Source organism: Mus caroli, unplaced genomic scaffold, assembly GCF_978045245.1.
Source record: "Mus caroli unplaced genomic scaffold, Mus_caroli_1 scaffold_14, whole genome shotgun sequence".
Taxonomy (NCBI): domain Eukaryota; kingdom Metazoa; phylum Chordata; class Mammalia; order Rodentia; family Muridae; genus Mus; species Mus caroli.
In genome coordinates this window covers 8,310,796-8,332,786 of record NW_028227269.1, presented here as the reverse complement: position 1 = coordinate 8,332,786, position 21,991 = coordinate 8,310,796, and the positions used below count along the sequence as shown (strand labels likewise).

At 42.4% G+C, this 21,991-nt stretch overlaps 1 protein-coding gene across 11 annotated transcripts in view; it reads left to right on the top strand.

Annotated features, from left to right (window-relative positions):
• The window catches only part of Kcns3 (potassium voltage-gated channel modifier subfamily S member 3), a 62,947-nt gene extending 49,725 nt beyond the window's left edge, over nt 1-13,222 (top strand). For all 11 annotated transcript variants that reach the window (XM_029484339.2, XM_021179549.2, XM_029484338.2 and 8 more), the window contains one exon: nt 11,206-13,222. In XM_029484339.2, the coding sequence (XP_029340199.1) occupies nt 11,265-12,740 (1,476 nt within the window). In that variant the 5' untranslated portion in view covers nt 11,206-11,264 and the 3' untranslated portion in view covers nt 12,741-13,222. The remainder of the gene's footprint in view (nt 1-11,205) is intronic.
• The last annotated feature ends 8,769 nt before the right edge of the window (nt 13,223-21,991 follow it).

Here is a 21,991-nt window from a genome sequence, read left to right as displayed (position 1 = left end):
TCTTTCTCAGCCTGTTTATTCTTTGTGTAGAGAAAGGCCATTGATTTGTTTGAGTTAATTTTATATCCAGCTACTTCACCGAAGCTGTTTATCAGGTTTAGGAGTTCTCTGGTGGAATTTTTAGGGTCACTTAGATATACTATCATATCATCTGCAAAAAGTGATATTTTGACTTCATCTTTTCCAATTTGTATCCCTTTGATCTCCTTTTGTTGTCGAATTGCTCTGGCTAGGACTTCAAGTACAATGTTGAATAGGTATGGAGAAAGTGGACAGCCTTGTCTAGTCCCTGATTTTAGAGGGATTGCTTCAAGCTTCTCACCATTTACTTTGATGTTGGCTACTGGTTTGCTGTAGATTGCTTTTATCATGTTTAGGTATGGGCCTTGAATTCCTGATCTTTCCAAGACTTTTATCATGAATGGGTGTTGGATCTTGTCAAATGCTTTTTCCGCATCTAACGAGATGACCATGTGGTTTTTGTCTTTGAGTTTGTTTATATACTGGATTACGTTGATGGATTTCCGTATATTGAACCATCCCTGCATCCCTGGGATGAAACCTACTTGGTCAGGATGGATGATTGTTTTGATGTGTTCTTGGATTTGGTTAGCAAGAACTTTATTGAGGATTTTTGCATCAATATTCATAAGGGATATTGATCTGAAGTTTTCTATCTTTGTTGGGTCTTTTTGTGGTTTAGGTATCAGAGTAATTGTGGCTTCATAGAATGAGTTGGGTAGAGTACCTTCTGTTTCTATTTTGTGGAATAGTTTGTGAAGAACTGGGATTAGATCTTCTTTGAAGGTCTGATAGAACTCTGCACTAAACCCATCTGGTCCTGGGCTTTTTTTAGTTGGGAGACTATTAATGACTGCTTCTATTTCTTTGGGGGATATAGGGCTGTTTAGATCATTAACCTGATCTTGATTCAACTTTGGTACCTGGTATCTGTCTAGGAACTTCTCCATTTCATCCAGGTTCTCCAGTTTTGTTGAGTATAGCCTTTGGTAGAAGGATCTGATGGTGTTTTGGATGTCTTCAGGATCTGTTGTTATGTCTCCTTTTTCATTTCTGATTTTGTTAATTAGGATGCTTTCCCTGTGCCCTCTAGTGAGTCTGGCTAAGGGTTTATCTATCTTGTTGATTTTCTCAAAGAACCAGTTCCTTGATTGGTTGATTCTTTGAATAGTTCTTCTTGTTTCCACTTGGTTGATTTCGCCCCTGAGTTTGATTATTTCCTGCCGTCTACTTCTCTTGGGTGAATTTTCTTCCTTTTGTTCTAGTGCTTTTAGGTGTGTTGTCAAGCTGCTAATGTGTGCTCTCTCTAGTTTCCTTTTTCAGGCACTCAGAGCTATGAGTTTTCCTCTTAGAAATGCTTTCATTGCGTCCCATAAGTTTGGGTATGTTGTGGCTTCATTTTCATTGAACTCTAAAAAGTCCTTAATTTCTTTCTTTATTCCTTCCTTGACCAAGGTATCATTGAGAAGAGTGTTGTTCAGTTTCCACGTGAAGGTTGGCTTTCTATTATTTATTTTGTTATTGAAGATCAGCCTTAGTCCATGGTGATCTGATAGGATGCATGGGACAATTTCAATATTTTTGTATCTGTTGAGGCCTGTTTTGTGACCAATTATGTGGTCAATTTTGGAGAAGGTATCATGAGGTGCTGAGAAGAAGGTATATCCTTTTGTTTTAGGATAGAATGTTCTGTAGATATCTGCCAGATCCATTTGATTCATAACTTCTGTTAGTTTCACTGTGTCCCTGTTTAGTTTCTGTTTCCATGATCTGTCCATTGGTGAAAGTGGAGTGTTGAAGTCTCCCACTATTATTGTATGAGGTGCAATGTGTGCTTTGAGATTTACTAAAGTTTCTCTAATGAATGTGGCTGCCTTTGTATTTGGAGCATAGATATTCAGGATTGATAGTTCCTCTTGGAGGATTTTACCTTTGATGAGTATGAAGTGCCCCTCCCTGTCTTTTTTGATGACTTTGGGTTGGAAGTCAATCTTATCAGATATTAGAATGGCTACTCCAGCTTGTTCCTTCATACCATTTGCTTGGAAAATTGTTTTCCAGCCTTTCATTCTGAGGTAGTGTCTATCTTTTTCTCTGAGATGAGTTTCCTGTAAGCAGCAAAATGTTGGGTCTTGTTTGTGTAGCCAGTTTGTTAGTCTATGTCTTTTTATCGGGGAGTTGAGTCCATTGATATTAAGAGATATTAAGGAAAAGTAATTGTTGTTTCCTGTTATTTTTGTTGTTAAAGTTGGCATTCTGTTCTTGTGGCTGTCTTCTTTAAGGTTTGTTGAGGGATTACCTTCTTGTTGTTTCTAGGGCGTGGTTCCTGTGGTTGTATTGGTTTTTTCCTGTTATTATCCTTTGAAGGGCTAGATTCGTGGAGAGATATTGTGTGAATTTGGTTTTGTCGTGGAATACTTTGGTTTCTCCATCTATGTTAATTGAGAGTTTGGGTGGGTATAGTAGCCTGGGCTGGAATTTGTGTTCTTTTAGTGTCTGTATAACATCTGTCCAGGATCTTCTGGCTTTCATAGTCTCTGGTGAAAAATCTGGTGTAATTCTGATAGGCTTGCCTTTATGTTACTTGGCCTTTTTCTCTTACTGCTTTTAGTATTCTATCTTTATTTAGTGCATTTGTTGTTCTGATTATTATGTGTCGGGAGGTATTTCTTTTCTGGTCCAGTCTATTTGGAGTTTTGTAGGCTTCTTGTATGTTCATGGGCATCTCTTTCTTTAGATTTGGGAAGTTTTCTTCTATAATTTTGTTGAAGATGTTTGCTGGTCCTTTGAGTTGAAAATCTTCATTCTCATCCACTCCTATTATCCGTAGGCTTGGTCTTCTCATTGTGTCCTGTATTTCTTGGATGTTTTGAGTTAGGATCTTTTTGCGTTTTACATTTTCCTTGATTGTTGTGCCGATGTTCTCTATGGAATCTTCTGCACCTGAGATTCTCTCTTCCATCTCTTGTATTCTGTTGCTGATGCTGGTATCTATGGTTCCAGATTTTTTTCCTAGGGTTTCTATCTCCAGTGTTGCCTCATTTTGGGTTTTCTTTATTGTGTCTACTTCCCTTTTTAGGTCTAGTATGGTTTTGTTCATTTCCATCATCTGTTTGGATGTGTTTTCCTGTTTTTCTTTAAGGACTTCTACCTGTTTGATTGTGTTATCCTGTTTTTCTTTAAGGACTTCTACCTGTTTGATTGTGTTATCCTGTTTTTCTTTAAGGACTTCTACCTGTTTGATTGTGTTATCCTGTTTTTCTTTAAGGACTTCTACCTGTTTGATTGTGTTATCCTGTTTTTCTTTAAGGACTTGTAACTCTTTAGCCATGTTCTCCTGTAATTCTTTAAGTGAGTTATTAAAGTCCTTCTTGATGTCCTCTACCATCATCAGAGATATGCTTTTAGATCCGTGTCTAGCTTTTCCGGTGTGTTGGGGTGCCCTGGACTGGGCGAAGTGGGAGTGCTGGGGTCTGATGATGGTGAGTGGTCTTGGTTTCTGTTAGTAAGATTATTACATATACCTTTTGCCATCTGGTAATCTCTGGGGTTAGTTGTTATCGTTGTCACTGTTTAAAGAGTGGAGCAGACTCTGTGTTCCACTCACCCGAAGTCTCAAAATCCTGTGGCGGGTGTCGTGGGTAGCTGGCGGGTGTCAGCCGACCCTGTGCTCTAGCTACCCTGGTGCTGGTCAGACCGGATGAGGCTTGTGGCCCTACTCAGGCCGGATTTCTGCCTCCCCAACCAAAGCAGTCTCAGTTCCCGTGCGATTGGACTGGAGCAGAAGCTGTGTTCTACTCACCAGAAGTCTCAAGATCCTGTGGCGGGTGGGTAGCTGGCGGGTGTCAGCCGACCCTGTGCTCTAGCTACCCCTGTGCTGGTCAGGCCAGAAGAGGCCTGTGGCCCTACTCAGGCCGGTTTTCTGCTTCCCTAACTAATGCAGTCTCAGATCCCGCGCGCAATTGGATTGGATCAGAAGCTGTGTTCCACTCTCCAGAAGTCTTAAGATCCTGTGGCGGGTGTTGTGGGTAGCTGGCGAGTGTCAGCCGACCCTGCGCCCTAGCTACCCCGGTGCTGTTCTGACCGGAAGAGCTCCCTAGATTTATTTATTAAAAAATTATTTATTTGCTTATTGTATGTATATGTTGTGTGAGTTGTCAGAGGACAGTGTGAAGGAGTTATATCTCTTCTTCTACAAGGTGTGTCCAGGGATCAAAGCCAGACTGTAAGGCTTGGTGGCAGGTGACTTCCCTGGCTGATCCTAGTTTCACCTTTCTTAGAAAAATTGCTGCATATTCCTGACAGCTTTCTATGCTTTGCATTTTCTCTCCCACTTAGGACAAATATCCCTAAACCTTTACTGTCTCTCTCTCTCTCTCTCTCTCTCTCTCTCTCTCTCTCTCTGTCTCTGTCTCTGTCTCTGTCTCTTGTCTCTCTCTCTATGTATATGTGTGTATACATATACACATATGTATATATCTCATTACATAGATATATACACATATACGTAGTGTGTTTGTGATGTGTGTATGTGGTGTGGTGTGTGTGGTGTGTGTGTGGTATATGTGTGTCTCTGTGTGTGTCTCTGTGTGTGTGTTTGTAGAAAAATAGATCACACTTTATTTTTTAGCTGTTTTTCTATTGATGGACATTGGGGTCATTTCCATTTACATACACATGCTTCCCTTGTCTAACTTTGGGGAAAAATTTCTAGAACAGAGATTACTAAGTCTGAGGGTTTATAGCCTATGTCAATCCATCAAATATTGCCAAGTTCTCCTCCCTAGGGGATTCCCCTTCATTATGTATTCCTAACACAATGTGGAGGGGTTTGTTTCCTCACGGCTGGCCGGCACTCCATGTAGATGTTCTTTGGGGTCTTTTGCGAGTGTGTGCATTAGATGTCATGTGATATGTCACTCAGTGTGGTTTTCGCATGCCCTCATGAGCAAGGTTGAACGTGGTGTTTTTCTGGCTTTGGTCTGCTTTGTGGTTTTCTTTGATGAACTCTCTGTTCTTATCTCTTGTCCATTTCTCACATTTCCATTGCTCACTTTCTTCTTTTAAAAAAAAAAAGCCACTTTATATATTAAGTGCACTAAACCTCCTCTGTGTGATATATGTAGCAGTCTTTTCTATAATTCATTTTTATGTTGCTATGATATCTCTCCCCATATAAAATTACTTTTACACAACTAGAATTTTTGAATCAGAACAATCTCCCCATTTATGGATCATAAATTAGCTTGACCCATACTTATATTTAGTAGATGGATGACTCAATATATATCTACATGTGCATATATACATTGTATAATGACAGTCATCCTTTGGTTTCTAAGATACCTGCAAATGGAGAGGTGCTTAATAAATAAATTTTCAGTAATTTATCATTGGTGTAGTATGTGCATAAATAACACGCATGTTCGCCTGCATGCTTTAAATGGTCCTTATATGATCGGTGACACCACACTCAGTGTCAGCGAGGTGTCAATAGTGTTGTCCTATTGTTGAGAGAACAATGAGAAGAGAATGCTCGGCACTTGTTCAGTGCACAAATTTCCTAAGTTTCTTAGTCTATGTTTTATTTCCAATCGTACATCAAAATTCACTTTCCTAGTTATTAGATAATCTTACTCTTCTTTTTTTTTTTTTTACATTAAGTACTGTTGTTTCTTGATTTAATTAGTATCTAAACTGTCCTATAATATAGTTAGCCAGAATTAAGCAAATTGTATATCCTTAAATGATAAAAGTTACCTTTTTTTTCTTTTCTCTTTGGGCTCTTTAATTGCTTCTTTGTGAATTTCCCATCATGCACCCCATCCCCACTCATCACCATCTCTCCATATCTGCCTTCTGCCCTTGCAACCACCCAAGAAAACCAAACCAAACCAAACAAGATCTCGCTGTGGACGCTGTGGTGTGTCACAGTGGGTCACATAGTATATATACTCTTTTGCCCAAACAGCTTTACTTGCAGATGATCATTGCAATGAATCATTGGTCCGGTTCAAGGCCTCTGGCTTCTGCTACACCCATCAATACTGGATCCTCACTAGGACTGCTCTCAGATATCCTGTTGTTGCTCCATATCATGGATGCCCTGCCGCTTTGGTTCCACCAGAATAGCCCCTTCATATACTCCTGCAGTCTATAGAAAGGGTAGATTGTGGTGGGCCAACTCAAAGCCCTGGATCTGGGCTTGGGTGGTAGCTGAGTTGGTCAGGCTGCCAGCTCTTCTGCATCCAAGCCACTAGGGCTAGCTCTCCTACTACCCAGGTGAGTGGCAGACTGGCACTTCTGCATGCTGTAATTGGAGAGGGGCAGGGCCAGCTCTCTCACTCTCATACCCTCAGGGATCAGCGTAGACAAGGGATGGGGCCTTCTGTCCCACCTGCCACAGATCAAGAGGCACGCATTTCTCCTCTACCTGTGTCACTGCATGGCCAATGAGGTGGGGCTGTGCTGTCTGGGTATGGTGTGGGTCTGTTGTCTCTAGTGCTATAGCCTGTAAGCAGTAGAGTCAGCTCTGTGCATCTCTCAGACATCAACATGGTCCCAGGTGGCAGCCCAGACCAGGGATGTCACCATGGGCTGAAGACATTGGCAGACTTTCTCTGCTGTGAGGTTTGGACCCAGACTTTGTACTTGGTGGCAGTGTGGGCTGGGGCATCACCATGGTCTCAGGTAGCGGCATAGGCTGCTCCCATTGGGATGTTTCTCACTACCCTCCAGTCTCCAGGCCTGCCTCTCTTTATTGTGCTCATAATGTTCCATTTCTCTTTTTCTCCTATCTCTCCACCACATACCTGCTCAATTTAGTGGCACCTGGGCCTCTGGGGTATCTTCTTCCCTGTCCATGTGGTAGTAAGTAAGGGTCCTACAATTTACCTTCTTGGAAAGACCTTTCATTTCAGCTGTCAGGAGGCAGAGGCAAATGGATCTCAATGAGTTCAATGTTAGCTTGCTAAACACAGCAAGTTGAGGCCAGGGAGTCCTTGTCTCAAAAACCAATCCAGTCCAAACCAAACCATACCAAACCAAACCAAACCAAACCAAACCAAACCAAACCAAACCAAACCAAACCAAACCAAACCAAACCAAACCGCATATGCCAGCTGTTTGCTTGCTTGCTTCCTTTCCTTTTTCTTTTGTCCTTCCCTTCCTTCTCCCTTCTTTTCTTCTTTTTTGTATGTATTTGTGTGTCTGTGTGTGTGTGTGTGTGTGTGTGTGTGTATGTTTGTATGTGTGTGCATGTATGTTCGTGTGTGTGGTACATCCATGGAAGTGCTTGTGTACTTACGTGTGCATGGATCCTAGGGCTAATGTTAAGTATCTATCTCTCTGGAGCTTTACCATTATATATTGAGTCAGGATCTCTTGCTGAACCCTGAGCTCACTGTTTCAGATAGTCTGTCTACCTAGGTTACTCTTGGGAATGGCCTGTGTCCACTTTCCATGCAGTTGGGGTTACAGATGGGCTGCCATGCCCACCTGGCTTCTGCATGCGTGCTGGGACCTGAACTCAAGGATTCATAGTTTTGAGGCAGGTGCTTTACCTGTTGAATCATCTCTTTAGTCTTGAAATCCAGCCTCTTGCTGACATTGTCATGGTTAAGAAAACATGATACTAGTGTGACATAAAATACAAATCCAACATGGTCAAACATATTTCTTGACATTTTCTGTTCCAATGGACAGTGTTCAAGTTGATATATTTAAATTGATCTTAAAGTTCAAACATATTTCATTGTGCCCATTATGTCGGTACATACATTTTTTTTTTCTAAATTCAAAAAGGCTTGTTTATTTATTGTACGTATGTGTGTGGGCACAAAGTTGCCATCATTTGTGTATGGAAGCTAGAACACAACTTTGTGGGAGTCAAGTCTCTCTGCCATGTAGGTCACAAGGTTTTTAAAAAACATTGCCAGTCTTGGCAGCAAGTGCTTTTACCCACCAAGGCATCTTATTAGCTTTCTTTCCTGAATATTATTGATTTGTGGTTGGTAGAATCCTCTGGTCTGGAACTCATGGACCTGGAGATCTGAGTGTATATAAATGTATGTGTATATAAACACGAACCATATCATGTGGTACAGAATTATACCTGTGATTCCCTAAATGTTTCCTGAAAGGAGCAAATGAATGGTTTTTAATAAATTCTGGTCTGAATGCAGCATCCTTGGAAGTGATGATGCACAGCAGCGCACTGTATCCGTGTGATTGTGACCATGTGAGTGAGGTGTTGAAGCACGGACAGTACCAAGCGCCCAGTTTAGGCTCTGCCTCTATTCCTTCACTCAGATTCCTTGTTTCCTCATCTACCAAACCCAGAATGAGAAACACACCATATAAGGATGTTCCACAATTGGAAAAAGACTGTCTGCACACAGGGACTCTTACTGGAATTCATAAAGGTAGAAATGTTGCCTTCCCTTTCTCAAGTGGGCTGCTGTGGACCAGATGCAATCAAGGAAGCCGGTCCTGACTCTGTACATCCCAACTTACCTTTCCAGCTGTAGTGTTGGATCTGATCCAGCAATGCAATGCTTTCTTCTGTCTCTGTTTTGAAAACCTCTTGAGGGGATCTTTGGTTTTATGACATGTGTTGCTTTTATGATGTGACTCTGTGGAGCAGATGGATGGACTTCATAATGACCTCTCCTTCACAGTGCGTACTAAAGAAAATGCAGGAGGACAAAGCAAAAGGACATGGTGGGGATACAGGTATCATGGATGAGCGTACTCTTTAGAGAGGTCACTATGGTGAGATTGGGGATGTAGATTACTGGCCCTGATTATGAGACCCTTATTTGCTTGTAGTATCGTGAAACGTTATGTCATTCTGGGATTCCGGGATATCTGAGATGAAAAACAATCCACCGAAGACAGCTTCCATTAAAGTCTTAGTGTGAGCTTAGCTGAATCAGCTCCCCGGAACATTTCCCTACTCTATGTGCCATTAGCCTGCTCTGGCCGTCAGAGACCTGACATTACATAAATATTTGGACCAAGGCAGCAGCTCTGACTTAGACCTTTCAAAGAAGAACCCTAATTAAAAGCAGACAGCAGAGGGAGGCAAATTGAATTTTTGGAAGAGGTCAGCAAATCTACTGAAGATACATTAGCCATGCTCTGGTCTCCGGCTTCATGAAGCATGGTGTCTTGGAGGCAAACACCCAAGGATTAGTTATGACTGTAGACTTTTGTCTGGAGTAGATGGCAGGGCCTGTGTTTTAAGGTTGTGACCTATCATGTAGCTCTCTATTTCAGCTCAGGGATCCTTTTCTCTTGCTGCTGGCTTTGCTGGCCACAGCATAAGGGAAGAACAATTCCTTCTTGCCTTGTATCTTTTAGTGGTGCTATTCTTCACAAGCATGAGCAGATTAGAAAGCACCTTCTCCCTTACCGTGTCTATACCTTCCTCTTTTCTCTTGAATGAAGTGCCAAGTCCTGTCAGTTTTGCATTGTGTACTCCTGCACTTGACACTTTCTCTTTATTAGAATCCCCACCACATGCATTTTGAGTCCCTGTTTTGCTCTGATGCTAGGCACCCCCTTTTCCTGTTGTCTTTCCCTGTAGAGGTCTTTTATTATTCTCTTAGTGGAACTGATATTTTATCATTGGTTTTTGAATTTTGAAGAAAATCATTAATTTTACTCATGGTTCTGGAGGTTAAATTAAAGAGTCTATGTGTGTGCTGAGGGCTTTGTATTGTCAGAGTCATGCTGAAGCATGGAGGGCCGAGTCTGAATGGGTCTAAGTCATGGTCACAAATACATGTGAGAAGACCCTTTACTTCTAGGCGTGTTGAACCTGCAGTCGGCTGGCTGCATGAGCTCAAGATAGCTATAAATGGGTCTAAAGCTGACACTGCGATACTCTTTTTCTTGTAACTCAGTTACATGATCCTTCAGCATGAACATGGTAGGTCATAGCATTCTGTTGAAATGTCAGACCTGCATGGGAGCTCAGTTCTTGGTAGTCTGGCTAATCCAGTTTCTTCAGACATATGTAGCCACCCCTTCACAGACCTGCTGCCTACCTCTGCTGTCCTTTGCTGAGAGCTCTCTTTCCCATTCTGTCCAGTTAGCTATATTGCTCTTGTTGAGGACCGTGGCTCAGATCCCAGCATTCACGTATAGTATAGCAGCTCACAACTGTCTTATATTCTCGCTAGCCTCTGCTTGTTTCCAAGGGCACCTGTACACATGTGACACACATATATAAAAAATTAAAAAAGAAACATTTACTTCCCCAAACCACATGTTTTCTGAGGAATGGATCTAATATAATCTGGTTAGTGTCAGAAATAAAAGCACTCCACGAGCCCAGCCAGTGTAGGCCACTGATGTAGTGATGTTCCTCAGTGATGCTGATGTAGGAGACTGCGATGAGGGCAGGACGGGAGAAGAGACTTTGTGTGTCAGGAAGTAGAGTATGTTTAACTTGAAAAGGTCTTCCCTGTCCAGTTTCTTTCTCTGTGGTTAGTTCCCTGAAATCCCATCTTGGAAAATGTAGTGACATCTGTAAGATATAAGGTGCTTAATTACAGTGAGGTAATCATATCCTCTCGAGTTTCGCTGTCCAAATATAAATAATGGGCTCTTCTGAAAGAGCCCAGTGCTGGAGCAGAAAGTGAAGCCCATAATCACCTTAAGGGCTGCCCTCAGGCTCTGTGAATCAAATGTGCAGGAGAGGAAAGAGCTTTCTCTCTGGGAACATGGCTGAGTTTGGGATGGACAAGAGTGAACTACAAGCCTGACAGTGGCTGACTTGTTGAGAGCATCATGGTTGAGACTAGATATGTTTGAATTCTATGACTAAGTGATCAGAAGTGCATTTCTTTTAAGTGTATGGGTATTTATGTATATCTGGGAGGTGCAGAAGATGAAATTTGAGTGTTTCTAGAGAAATAGGATTTAGAGTTCATGAAATTATATTGTCCATTTTCTTCTTTTCTAATATTAGCTTTTTAAGCTCACATTTTGACCCCTAACACTCCCCCTCTACATACACAGAGACAACCTTGAATGTATTTTGCTTTGCTTTGCTCCTTGTCTTTGCATTTCCTGTCCTGCCTGCAGTCAGGCCATTCTCCCACAAAGGGCAGATTAAAAATAAGCCTGATGAGGCAAGACTGGGCATAGGCTAATATTGTCTTGTCCTCTCTCCAGGTTCAGCGTGATCTTCTGTGTCTCCCTTCCAGGCCAGTACTCTGCCTTCTCAATCCATCATGGTGTTTGGTGAGTTTTTCCATCGCCCTGGACAAGATGAGGAACTTGTCAACTTGAACGTGGGGGGCTTTAAGCAGTCTGTGGATCAAAGTACACTCCTGCGGTTCCCTCACACACGACTGGGGAAGCTGCTTACCTGCCACTCTGAGGAGGCCATTCTGGAGCTGTGTGATGACTACAGCGTGGCAGATAAAGAGTACTACTTTGATCGGAACCCCTCCCTGTTCAGATACGTCTTGAACTTTTATTACACAGGGAAGCTGCACGTGATGGAGGAACTGTGTGTCTTCTCCTTCTGCCAGGAGATCGAGTACTGGGGCATCAATGAGCTCTTCATTGACTCCTGCTGTAGCAGTCGGTACCAGGAGCGCAAGGAGGAGAGCCACGACAAGGACTGGGACCAGAAAAGCAACGATGTGAGCACAGACTCCTCCTTTGAAGAATCGTCTCTGTTTGAGAAAGAGCTGGAGAAGTTTGATGAGCTGAGATTTGGTCAGCTCCGAAAGAAGATCTGGATTCGAATGGAAAACCCAGCTTACTGCCTGTCGGCCAAGCTCATTGCCATCTCCTCCTTGAGCGTGGTGCTGGCTTCCATAGTGGCCATGTGTGTTCACAGCATGTCGGAATTCCAGAACGAGGATGGAGAAGTGGATGACCCTGTACTGGAAGGTGTGGAGATTGCCTGCATTGCATGGTTTACTGGTGAGCTAGCCATCAGGCTGGTTGCTGCTCCATCACAAAAGAAGTTCTGGAAAAACCCTCTGAACATCATTGACTTTGTCTCTATCATTCCCTTCTATGCCACGTTGGCTGTGGACACCAAGGAAGAAGAGAGTGAGGACATTGAGAATATGGGCAAGGTGGTCCAGATCCTTCGGCTCATGAGGATTTTCCGAATTCTGAAGCTCGCCCGGCACTCTGTAGGGCTTCGGTCTCTTGGGGCCACACTGAGGCACAGTTACCATGAGGTGGGGCTACTGCTTCTCTTCCTTTCTGTGGGCATCTCCATCTTCTCTGTGCTGATCTACTCTGTGGAGAAAGATGAACACAAGTCCAGTCTCACCAGCATCCCCATCTGCTGGTGGTGGGCCACTATCAGTATGACCACAGTGGGCTATGGAGACACCCACCCAGTCACCTTAGCTGGGAAAATCATCGCAAGCACATGCATTATCTGTGGAATCTTGGTGGTAGCCCTTCCCATTACCATCATCTTCAACAAGTTTTCCAAGTACTACCAGAAGCAGAAGGACATGGAAGTGGACCAGTGCAGTGAGGACCCACCGGAGAAGTGCCATGAGCTACCTTACTTTAACATTAGGGACGTTTATGCACAGCAAGTACATGCCTTCATCACCAGTCTGTCTTCCATTGGCATCGTGGTCAGTGATCCTGACTCCACAGATGCTTCGAGCGTCGACGACAATGAGGATGCTTACAACACTGCATCCCTGGAGAACTGTACTGGAAAATGAGCAGGGGCATTAGCACAGATATCTCGTGGCCCTTCCTGACATTAGGTTAACACAGCTTTATAAACCTCAATGGGTTTGTTCAAATAAATCATTTAATTCTCAGGGTGTACCTTTTAGCCATAGTTGGACATTCATTGCTGAATTCTGAAATGATAGAATTATCTTTATTTTTCTCAGTGAGATCAATTAAAATGCCTTGTTCTGAAATTTATTTTTTACAAGAGAGAGTTGTAATATGGTTTTTTGGGGAAAAAGTAAATGATATTGGGAAGGATTTATTGCTACGGCTTACGCATCATTCTATATTTGCCATTCACTCACATTGAGCTAACTATAAATTACTGATGATAGAGCAGAGGCCCAGCTGACTGAAGATGACGACATGCATGTAAGATCTACAACATGAGACAATGCATGTAAATCCATGTTCATGTTCCAGACATGGGAATTAGGAGCCCAATAAACTTCTAATTTGGTATGGAGACTGCCTTGTTTCTATGTTCTTATGTCAAGTAAGTACATCCCATTATGCTCACAATTGGCTTAGAAGGACATGCTTCTGTCTGAATATCGACAAGTTTTTCATGGCTCCTTAGGTGATAGTTCAGTTGGTAATGTGCTCCCAAGGTGACCAGAGTTTAATACTCAGTGAAAAACAAAAGTCAGGCATGGTGTTGCATGTGTGTAATTGCAGAGTTGGGCTTATTCGATGGCCAGCCTAGGCTACTTGGTGAATCTCGATCAATGAAAGACCCTGTCTTACAAAGATAGATGGTACTGAAGAATTATACCCCAGTAATCTGTCCTCTGACATCTACATACATATATGTACATATGTTCTCCTGTACACACACACATGTGCATGTATGTGAGTTTTTCTCTTCAAATAAGCCCAATGATATGATACTTTTTTGTTGTATATGCTTATGGTTGGCAGGTAGAAGAACATATCTGTAATTGAACCATTCAGGCTCATGTAAAATAATTAAAATGATTAGCTATGTAGGTATTTGAGACATATGAACAAGTGGTATACCTCATCTAGGTGTGTTTGCAGTACACTTTGAATTTCATAATTTGTTCTTCCAGGATAAAACTTGAAAATTATGCACACCTGGGTAAATCCCTCCCACTCCCAAGCAAAGAGCTACTTTGTGAGTGGAGGAGAGGAATACACAAACACACAGATGTGGACTATTATGCAGAGCAGCAAGTGCTAAATCTCTGAGGCAAAGGTGCCAACAGATCTACAATGAGCCAGCATTTCCAAACTGCCATACATAGAGGGATAGCTGCTTTAAAACAGAAACTCGAGGCCGTGAAAGGAGACATGTTAATCACTGCTAGAGCCAAAGGACAGTTCCATCCTATATGGAGGGAATGTTGCCTCAGACTCCATTTTGGAGATGTAGCAAGGTGCTAATGGGTCCTGTCAGGTTGGTTGCCAGTTCGGTCCCTGAGCTCTTTGGAATGGAGAAACCACAGGGATTTATTGCACAACATTTAATGTGTGGAGATGCATCTCATTGAAAGTCTATCTATAGGCTGTCAGTACCTATAGCACTTCTCATTCCTCTTCCGATGTCTGTGACATCGGAGAGAGACACGAAGAAATAGTTTGCTTCTAAGCTTGATGTAGATTACATAAGTGTGTCATCAGAATTCTCCTCATTTGGGAAAACCTTTTCAACCAAAATGATTTTTTGATGTTATCATAAATGTAAACATAGTTTATAGCATGAAAGTAGGAGTTGGCATCCTGTTTTATTCAATATTTCCTAGCTAATAGTGAAGTAACTGGAGGTTGCATGTACAGACATTGTCATAATAGGAAACGTGGCAGCCACCGTGCAAGCAACCTCAGTGAGTGCTTGTTGACATAATCTCATTTATCCCTTGCAACTTCCTCAGAATTTAGTTTATTTCCATCTTCATTTGAAGATGCAGAAGCTGAGGTTGGCAGGAAGGATGGTTTGGTAACTTCACAAGATGCTTAACATAGCTGAGTTTTGAACTCTAGAAGACAGACTTCAAAGCTGGCCTCTGAACTGCCACAGGAGAGTAGATTGGAGGCAACCACAGAACAGCTGCCTCCAAAGAGAAGAGGAGCTAGTGAGGGCAGTCAGAGTTTGATTTTTTCCTGTGCCTGAGTCAAAGGGGCATCCTGGCTTGTGTATTTCTCCTTTTCTGATCCAGAAACCAGACATCATTGTTTACAGACTTTTCTAGAACAACTGTGAAGCTGGAACAGGCTCCGAGGGACACTGAGTAGTAGACACAGTGAATAAACTACTTTCTTCAGGAATTTGAGTAGGTTTCAATTGGCAGAAGCTCAGGGGACATTCTGAGTCAGCACTTAGTAGAGACTGCTTCTGTCTGTGTTCCTGGGAGGTCCTGCAGAGGCCACCCTGTAACCAGAGTGTCTGTTGTGGCTTCAATACCTCTTCATGCCGGTCCCTGCCTGCATCACACAATGAGGCTCTGGTGACAGGCAGCTACTCCTGGCTTTCCCAAGGGCCTCAGAGATCCCTCTTTTTCATGCAGAGACAGAGGCCTCTCTTCTATGGAAGGTTGGACTTCCTGGCTAAACACCAACTTTGTAGGAAGCTAGTGGGGATGTGAACATGAACAGGGAGCACGGGAAAGACAAGCTCTGTGACGTCTGATTTTGTGTTGATGACTCTGGGTTTCATTTCAGCTGACTGCTTCCGGGAGTGATTGTTACCTTGTAACTTGCTCTTTATTTTATTTTATTTTTTTGGGGGGGGTTCCTACTCTGTGAACCCTGCGTCCTTATGCTTGTTTTTATCGTAGCCAGTAGGAATTTGGAAGGCCATGAATTGTGCTGAAGGACTTCCACCTTCCTAGTCCTGTACCCTGGGGGCAGAGAGAAAAGGGACAGGAGGCTGAGAGAGGAGAAAGGGGAGAGGGACAGCTTCCTGGAGGAGTTGACACCAGAGCTGTCCTGAGCCTGGCTTAGTTCAGTGAGGGATAAAGTAGGCGTTGGTATGGGCAAGCTCCCTTTCCCTCAGACTCTGCCTCCCATGGTATACACTATTTGCTAACCTCTACCCATTTTCTCTCTCTCCCTTTTGCTCATCCAATTTTAGTGGTGGTATCTTTCACCTTGAGGTGCTCTGACCTCCTACCCACTTTTTGTCTGGTAGGGGTCAGCTATGTAGGTACGGGCAAAACTTTGATTGCCTGGTCTTCTTGTTTTGTCTGAACTATTTGGTCTCAGACACTTTTGTACTGATTCAGTACTGCATCTTGTGTTAATTTCCTATTTAACTCAACAGTTTTTGAGGAGTACTGTAGTTGTTCCCATCTGGAAGGTTACAGTGTGCTATTCATTGCCTTGGGGCTTGGAGACTGGTGCTGGATTTTTTGAGGGTTGATTGATGGTACTGTTAAGAAATATTTGTTAACATTTAGAAAAGGGTGGTTTGTACCATATGGAATTGTCAATATCTATTATTTTTTATATAGGATAACAGCAGTTTCAATATGGTTCAGTTTAGTGGTGTGAGCTTGCCTTCTGTTAGGGGAAAAATGTCTCTTAGGTTAGACAAACAATTAGGATAGACAAATGTGTGCTATCTTAGTGAGAAGTGAGTACGGGGAGCCTGGGGTTTCTTGTTAACCCCACTGCTCATAGCTGCATGATCAGGAAGTGAGAAGCAATCAGAGCCTGTGTTCTCTTTTGGAGAGTGTGGGTGATTGCTAGGATTTGTGGCTCTCACACTTGATAATTTATGTTCTCTCCAAGCTGTCTAAGTTCTTTCCAACTTCGTTTATTTTATAAGTATGCCCAATAAGAACCAGTTTTAATTTGCCAACTAATTTTCCTTTTGTTCTCACCCAGCAGAGTCCTAGCAACTGAGGTCTGACTTCTGTTGTAGGGGTCCTGGGAGTTTGCTACCTTGAAGCTTCAGTTGTCAAATGTGCTTGTAAAAGGTTGTTCATCTCTCTGTGTCTGGTGGCAGGAACGAAGGCACTTGTAGTTCTGGTAGCCAGGTTAGGTGAAAGGTTTCCTGAGAAAGCGTGGGTGCATGGCTTTTTTGGTTCACACATCACTGGTGGATTAACCTTGCTCATTTGCAGCATCTGTTAACTTCGTCCTTCCCAGGCAGGATGCCAGAACATTTAGGGGAATGGGAGAGAGGAGGGGTGAGCTGGGGGGGCGGCGATAAAGACAAAGAGCTCTTAGATGGTTAAGCACTGTTTAAGGTCACAGAACTTGACAGCGTGGGGCAGCTTGGAGAGGACTTCAGGGGCCATATCACTATAAATTTTACAGTGAGGAAGAATGAGTTGCTCATGGTCATGTAGCAATACAAAGACTAAATCCATCCTAGAACATAATGACAGCTCTGGGAACACACACACACACACACACACACACACACACACACTGTCTTTAGTGTGTGCACATATTTATACATGTGTGGGGTGCCTCATAGTTGATGCCCAGTATATTTATGATGTTTTCATAAAGGAGGGAGAAAGTATTAAGGTCACCCATTTCATAAACATCCAAGTGAGGTCAGATTTTCAGTTGAGAGCCTGATACCTTTCCCAAGAGTATGTGTTTTCTATTACAGCTGTAACAAGTTACCACTTATGTGGTGGTTTGAAGGAATGAAAATTTGTTTTCTGATTTTGAATTCGAGTTCTAGGAACTAAAATGGAGTCGCCAATAGAGCTGGTTCTTCTGGAGGCTTTAGGAGAACAAAGCCTTTTCTAGCTTCCAATAGCTTCAGGCATCTTTGGCTTGCACCATATCATACTAGTCTCTGCTTCCACGGCCACATTGCCCCCACATTTTCTGTGTCAGGTTCCCTTGGCTGCTATTCCTACATTAAAATCTCATCCACATATGCAGTCATTTTGTGATATAAGGTGACAGTCACCGGTACTAGAGACTGGGACCTGGATATCTTTGAGGGCTCCCACATCCATCGATGCGGACAACTCCCAGTAGTTACACAGCCACTAAGCAGCTTTCATTTTAATAGTGTGCTATTAACAGTGTATCTACCTAGTCGGGAATGACAAACAGTAGGAGCAGTGCATAAGAACAGGTATTTACATCAGAGAATCTGAATTTTAATACTTGCTTTGTCTTTGGTCATGGGTGAATTGTTTTAAAAACAAGATTACTTTTTATTTAGGTAATTACATACATGTGTAGAATGTATTATGATCATATTTACTCCCACTACCTTTTTTTTAACCCCTATTCACCTTTTCTTTCTCTCTCCTATCTCCCTTACTAGTTTCTCCTCTTCACCTTTGTGTCATGTGTGTGTGTATGTGTGTGTGTGTGTGTGTACAGGTTTTGTGCAGATAAGCACATCCATGTGTTCATGATTGTAATGGTTATTTCATATCTAGAAGGTAGCATTTCATAGGGCCCATCTCCATTCTCTGGCTCTTAAAGTCTTTCTAACCTGTTTTCTGTGATGCCCTCTGAACCTTGTAAGATAGATGTCTTGTTTAGGACTGAGCACTCAATAGTCACTTATCCTCTACATTTGACTGATTGTGACTCTTTACATCAGCTGTTGCCAAGAGAAGCAAAAAGAAGCTTCTCTGATCCAGCTTCAGCAGCACCATTCTGCAGGTAGAGCAAAACCTTTAAGAATCAGTTAGATTGCTTGTCTAATAGGAAAGCTTGAGTAGTACATTCTAGGGGCTGTGATATCCTCAGCCATAGGCTTTGCACCAGGATTGTAGTACCAGGTGTGTGTTTGCCCCTGTTGGGCAGACCTCAAATCCAATCAGAAAGCAGTTGGTTAACTCTATAATAGCCATGCCACTGTTGCACTGGTGGGCACATATGATGGGCAAGTTCTTTAACCTCTGTGAGCTTCCATTTTTGATTTGTATAGGGAGATAATACCAGTCATGTCATAGAAATAAGATAGAAATTAGATGTCGTGGCCTGTTTATAGTGCCTAGTGTAGTGGTTGACATACAGTATATAAGTATGTAATAATACATAAATGGCTTTCCATATTATAATTCAGAGCCCCTGTCAGCTCATCTTAGTGAGCACTCTTGCTGGCTCAAGAGCTGTCAAAACTTCTACAAGTATCAAAACAAAGATAATTTAGGACGCTTAATTGTATGAAAAAGCACTGGTGCAAATTTTAAATTATGAAATGTAAAATCCTAAAGAGGAGAAGCATAAATAACATTATACAATATAAACTTTAGAAAGAATTGCAATGAATTTTCTTTTGAAAAAAAAGCTAGAAAGGCAAAAGATTGAAAGATGGGACAAGCACTTAATTTAGAGTCAGAATAGCTTTTGCTTCAGTGTCTTAAGGAATCATAGTTGTGAAGATATGAACATGTTTCTAGTGTATTCTATAAATACTTAGTAGTAAGCTTTTTCCAACAGGACTGTGTTTTTTCCTTTTAAGGACAGAAAAACAACTATACATTGAATTCCCAGTGGACTCAAGTACATCATTAGAAACAAACAAAAATTATCAATAAGTAGAACATTTGGTTTCTGAAGCATTGTGTACCATTTGAACACAACTTTCCTTTTAAGTGAATCCTGCCAGTCACCAACATGAATGTGCATCTTACTGGGAAGTTCACCGTACCGAAAGCCACATATACTGAAGCACACACAGAGTTATTTCTCCAGGAGCAATTAGCTGATGCAATTGCACCATGTCTGTAGCGGTCCAACAGGCTCTATTCCCATTGGAGTAGGGACACATGCTCTGGTATTTATAAACTCAGAAAGATGTTTGTCAGCATGTGTGGCGCACACATTCATTACTGAGAGCTGGTAAGAAATAACTTCCTTGTTTCTGAAGAGCTAATGATGGATTCATAAATTCTGTCAGCAACTCTATTGTTGCTGTGGAGTCTCTCTATAGATTGCAATTCTAGCATGTGAAGTTCTAATCTTGGGCCAGGCAGAATGCAAGGCCCTGAGTTGGATGGTTCCTTCCTTCTTTGGGCCAACTTGGCTGATTCCAGAGGCAAAGGGTCTTGGTGCAGGAAGCATGGTGTCACAGAGAAAAAGACCCATGAGAGTCAGAGTGCTCAGAATCCTCGTCCTTATCCCCTTTCCTGCCTCATACATGAAAGCTGGAGAGACAGGACAGGCACAGGGTTACCTCATGGCTGGGGTCTGTAGGATTTCAGGACTCTTTTCAGGTTCTCCAGGTTGCCTTTGGTGGGAATGGGCTCATGTTTACCTAGTCCCATTGTCTCTAGGCCAGCTTCACATAGAAGAGAACTCTCTACAAGGTTCACAGAGTAAAGCTAACTTCTCCTCACTAGTCCCTTGGATCCTTTGGATCTGGGTGTGATCCAGATCCTGACTTTTGTTTACCATTCACCCCTGGGCCTTGACAAGTCATCTGTCTCTCATTCCTATTCCCATTCACTCCCTCAATCAACAGGGTATGTGTGACCATAGTTTAGATTACTATGTGAATCTACCCTAAGCAGTCTCTTATGTCACTTCCAGTCTCCAGCTGGCAGGGTCGAGCCCAATCTGCTGAAGCCCCATAAAAAGTGCTGAGTATCTCTTTTGTTCAATAGAAACATGATACAGGCTACAGTGTGACCATGCTGTGACAATGGTGAAAAAAAGAGCAGCTCCTGTCGATGAGAGCAGCTTATAATAGCTGCTTATCAGGCTGATGTGCATGATTTAAGCAGAAATACAACACAGGCCTTGGGCATCAGGCGGTTCAGGACCTGATTTTCCTACTCTTTTGATTTATAGCTAAGATCAATTTACTTAACTTTTCTGAAGCTTCCCTTTTTTTTCAACCTCATAAGGTGGACTATCATAGTCTATCTCACAAAGTTAAGGCAATTCATATTAAGAGTCCTTAATAGGCACTTCTTATGTTTGAATATAAACTCTCTCCTAAGAGTTAAAGGCTTGATTGGAATTGGTGGGCAGCAGAAATCTCTAATGATATTCATGCATTGGTCCATTGATACATTCATAATTGAATGGATTATTGAGACGCTGTGGGAACTCTAGTGGGTAGGAGTTACTGGGAGGAAGTATATCACAGAGAGAGCACTTTTGAAGAGTATCTTGGTCTTTATTCTTTATTCATTCCTCTCTCTTTGTGTCCTCTCCACCTCCTTCCTGTTCTCTCTCTCTCTCTCTCTCTCTCTCTCTCTCTCTCTCTCTCTCTCTCTCTCTCTCTCTCTCTCTCTCCCCTCCTTCCTGGCAACTTCAAGGTGAGTGGCTTACTTTCACCAAATGGTCCCTGGTATGGTGCTATGCCTCACCAAAGTCCAAATTGATAGAACCAAGTGACTGTCTTCTGAGGTCTCTGAAATTCAGCCAAAATAATTTCCCCTCAGTTATTTTGTCAAAGTGATATAATGCCGACTAACAGTGCTCAACATGTGCTACTTTCCTTCTGATTTTATTACTAATGCACTTACAGCTAAGATTTCATTGCATAAGCTGTACTTAAACTCTTGACCCTGGACAGTGAATATGATGAGTATTTTAGGGGTCTTTAGGGACTTTTGATCTTTTGCAGTGTGCCTCATATGGAATGGCAGTTGTACAGCAATGATACTGTGTCTGTGTGCTTGATTTTGTTGTGTTTCATTTAAATTAGCCTAAGGACGCCCATATTTCTGATCTAGTTCAAAATAGTCCTTAAAGACTCAGCTAGAGTAATAAGCCAAGAAAAATAAATAAAAGAACTCAAACAGGAAAGGAAGACATTAAGTTATTCCTATTTGCAGATGACATAATCTGTAGGGCAGTGGACCCTGCCAGGAAACTTGGTAAGGTTGAGAGGTTTGGAAGGCTGGAATCTCTGAGAGGGAACCTCTGAGAGGACAGTAGGAGCTCCACCTGCTTCCAACCAGGACCCTGTCACATGACCCACATAGGGATGTGACTGAGTTCTCCATGCTAATGTAGTATCTAGCAGCCCTGAGGGTTTAGCCAATAAGCTTTCCTTTCACAAACATTCCTTCCTGCAAAAAGTATTTAATCTCTGGGCCACCCTGAGGAGGTGATATGCACCCATTTTCCACTATGAGCAATCAATAAACAGTTTCAAAGCAAGGACTGTCTCTTTCACCAAGAACCTCCATGGAAAAAGCCTTCAACTATAAACCCTTACCACCAAAGTCTCTCCACAGGGCTCTGTGCTCCTGGACTCTTCTGAGCTAAGCCCGAATTCCCCATATCCCAGCCCTGGGCTCCTCATTGAAGCCCATGGACCCCTGAC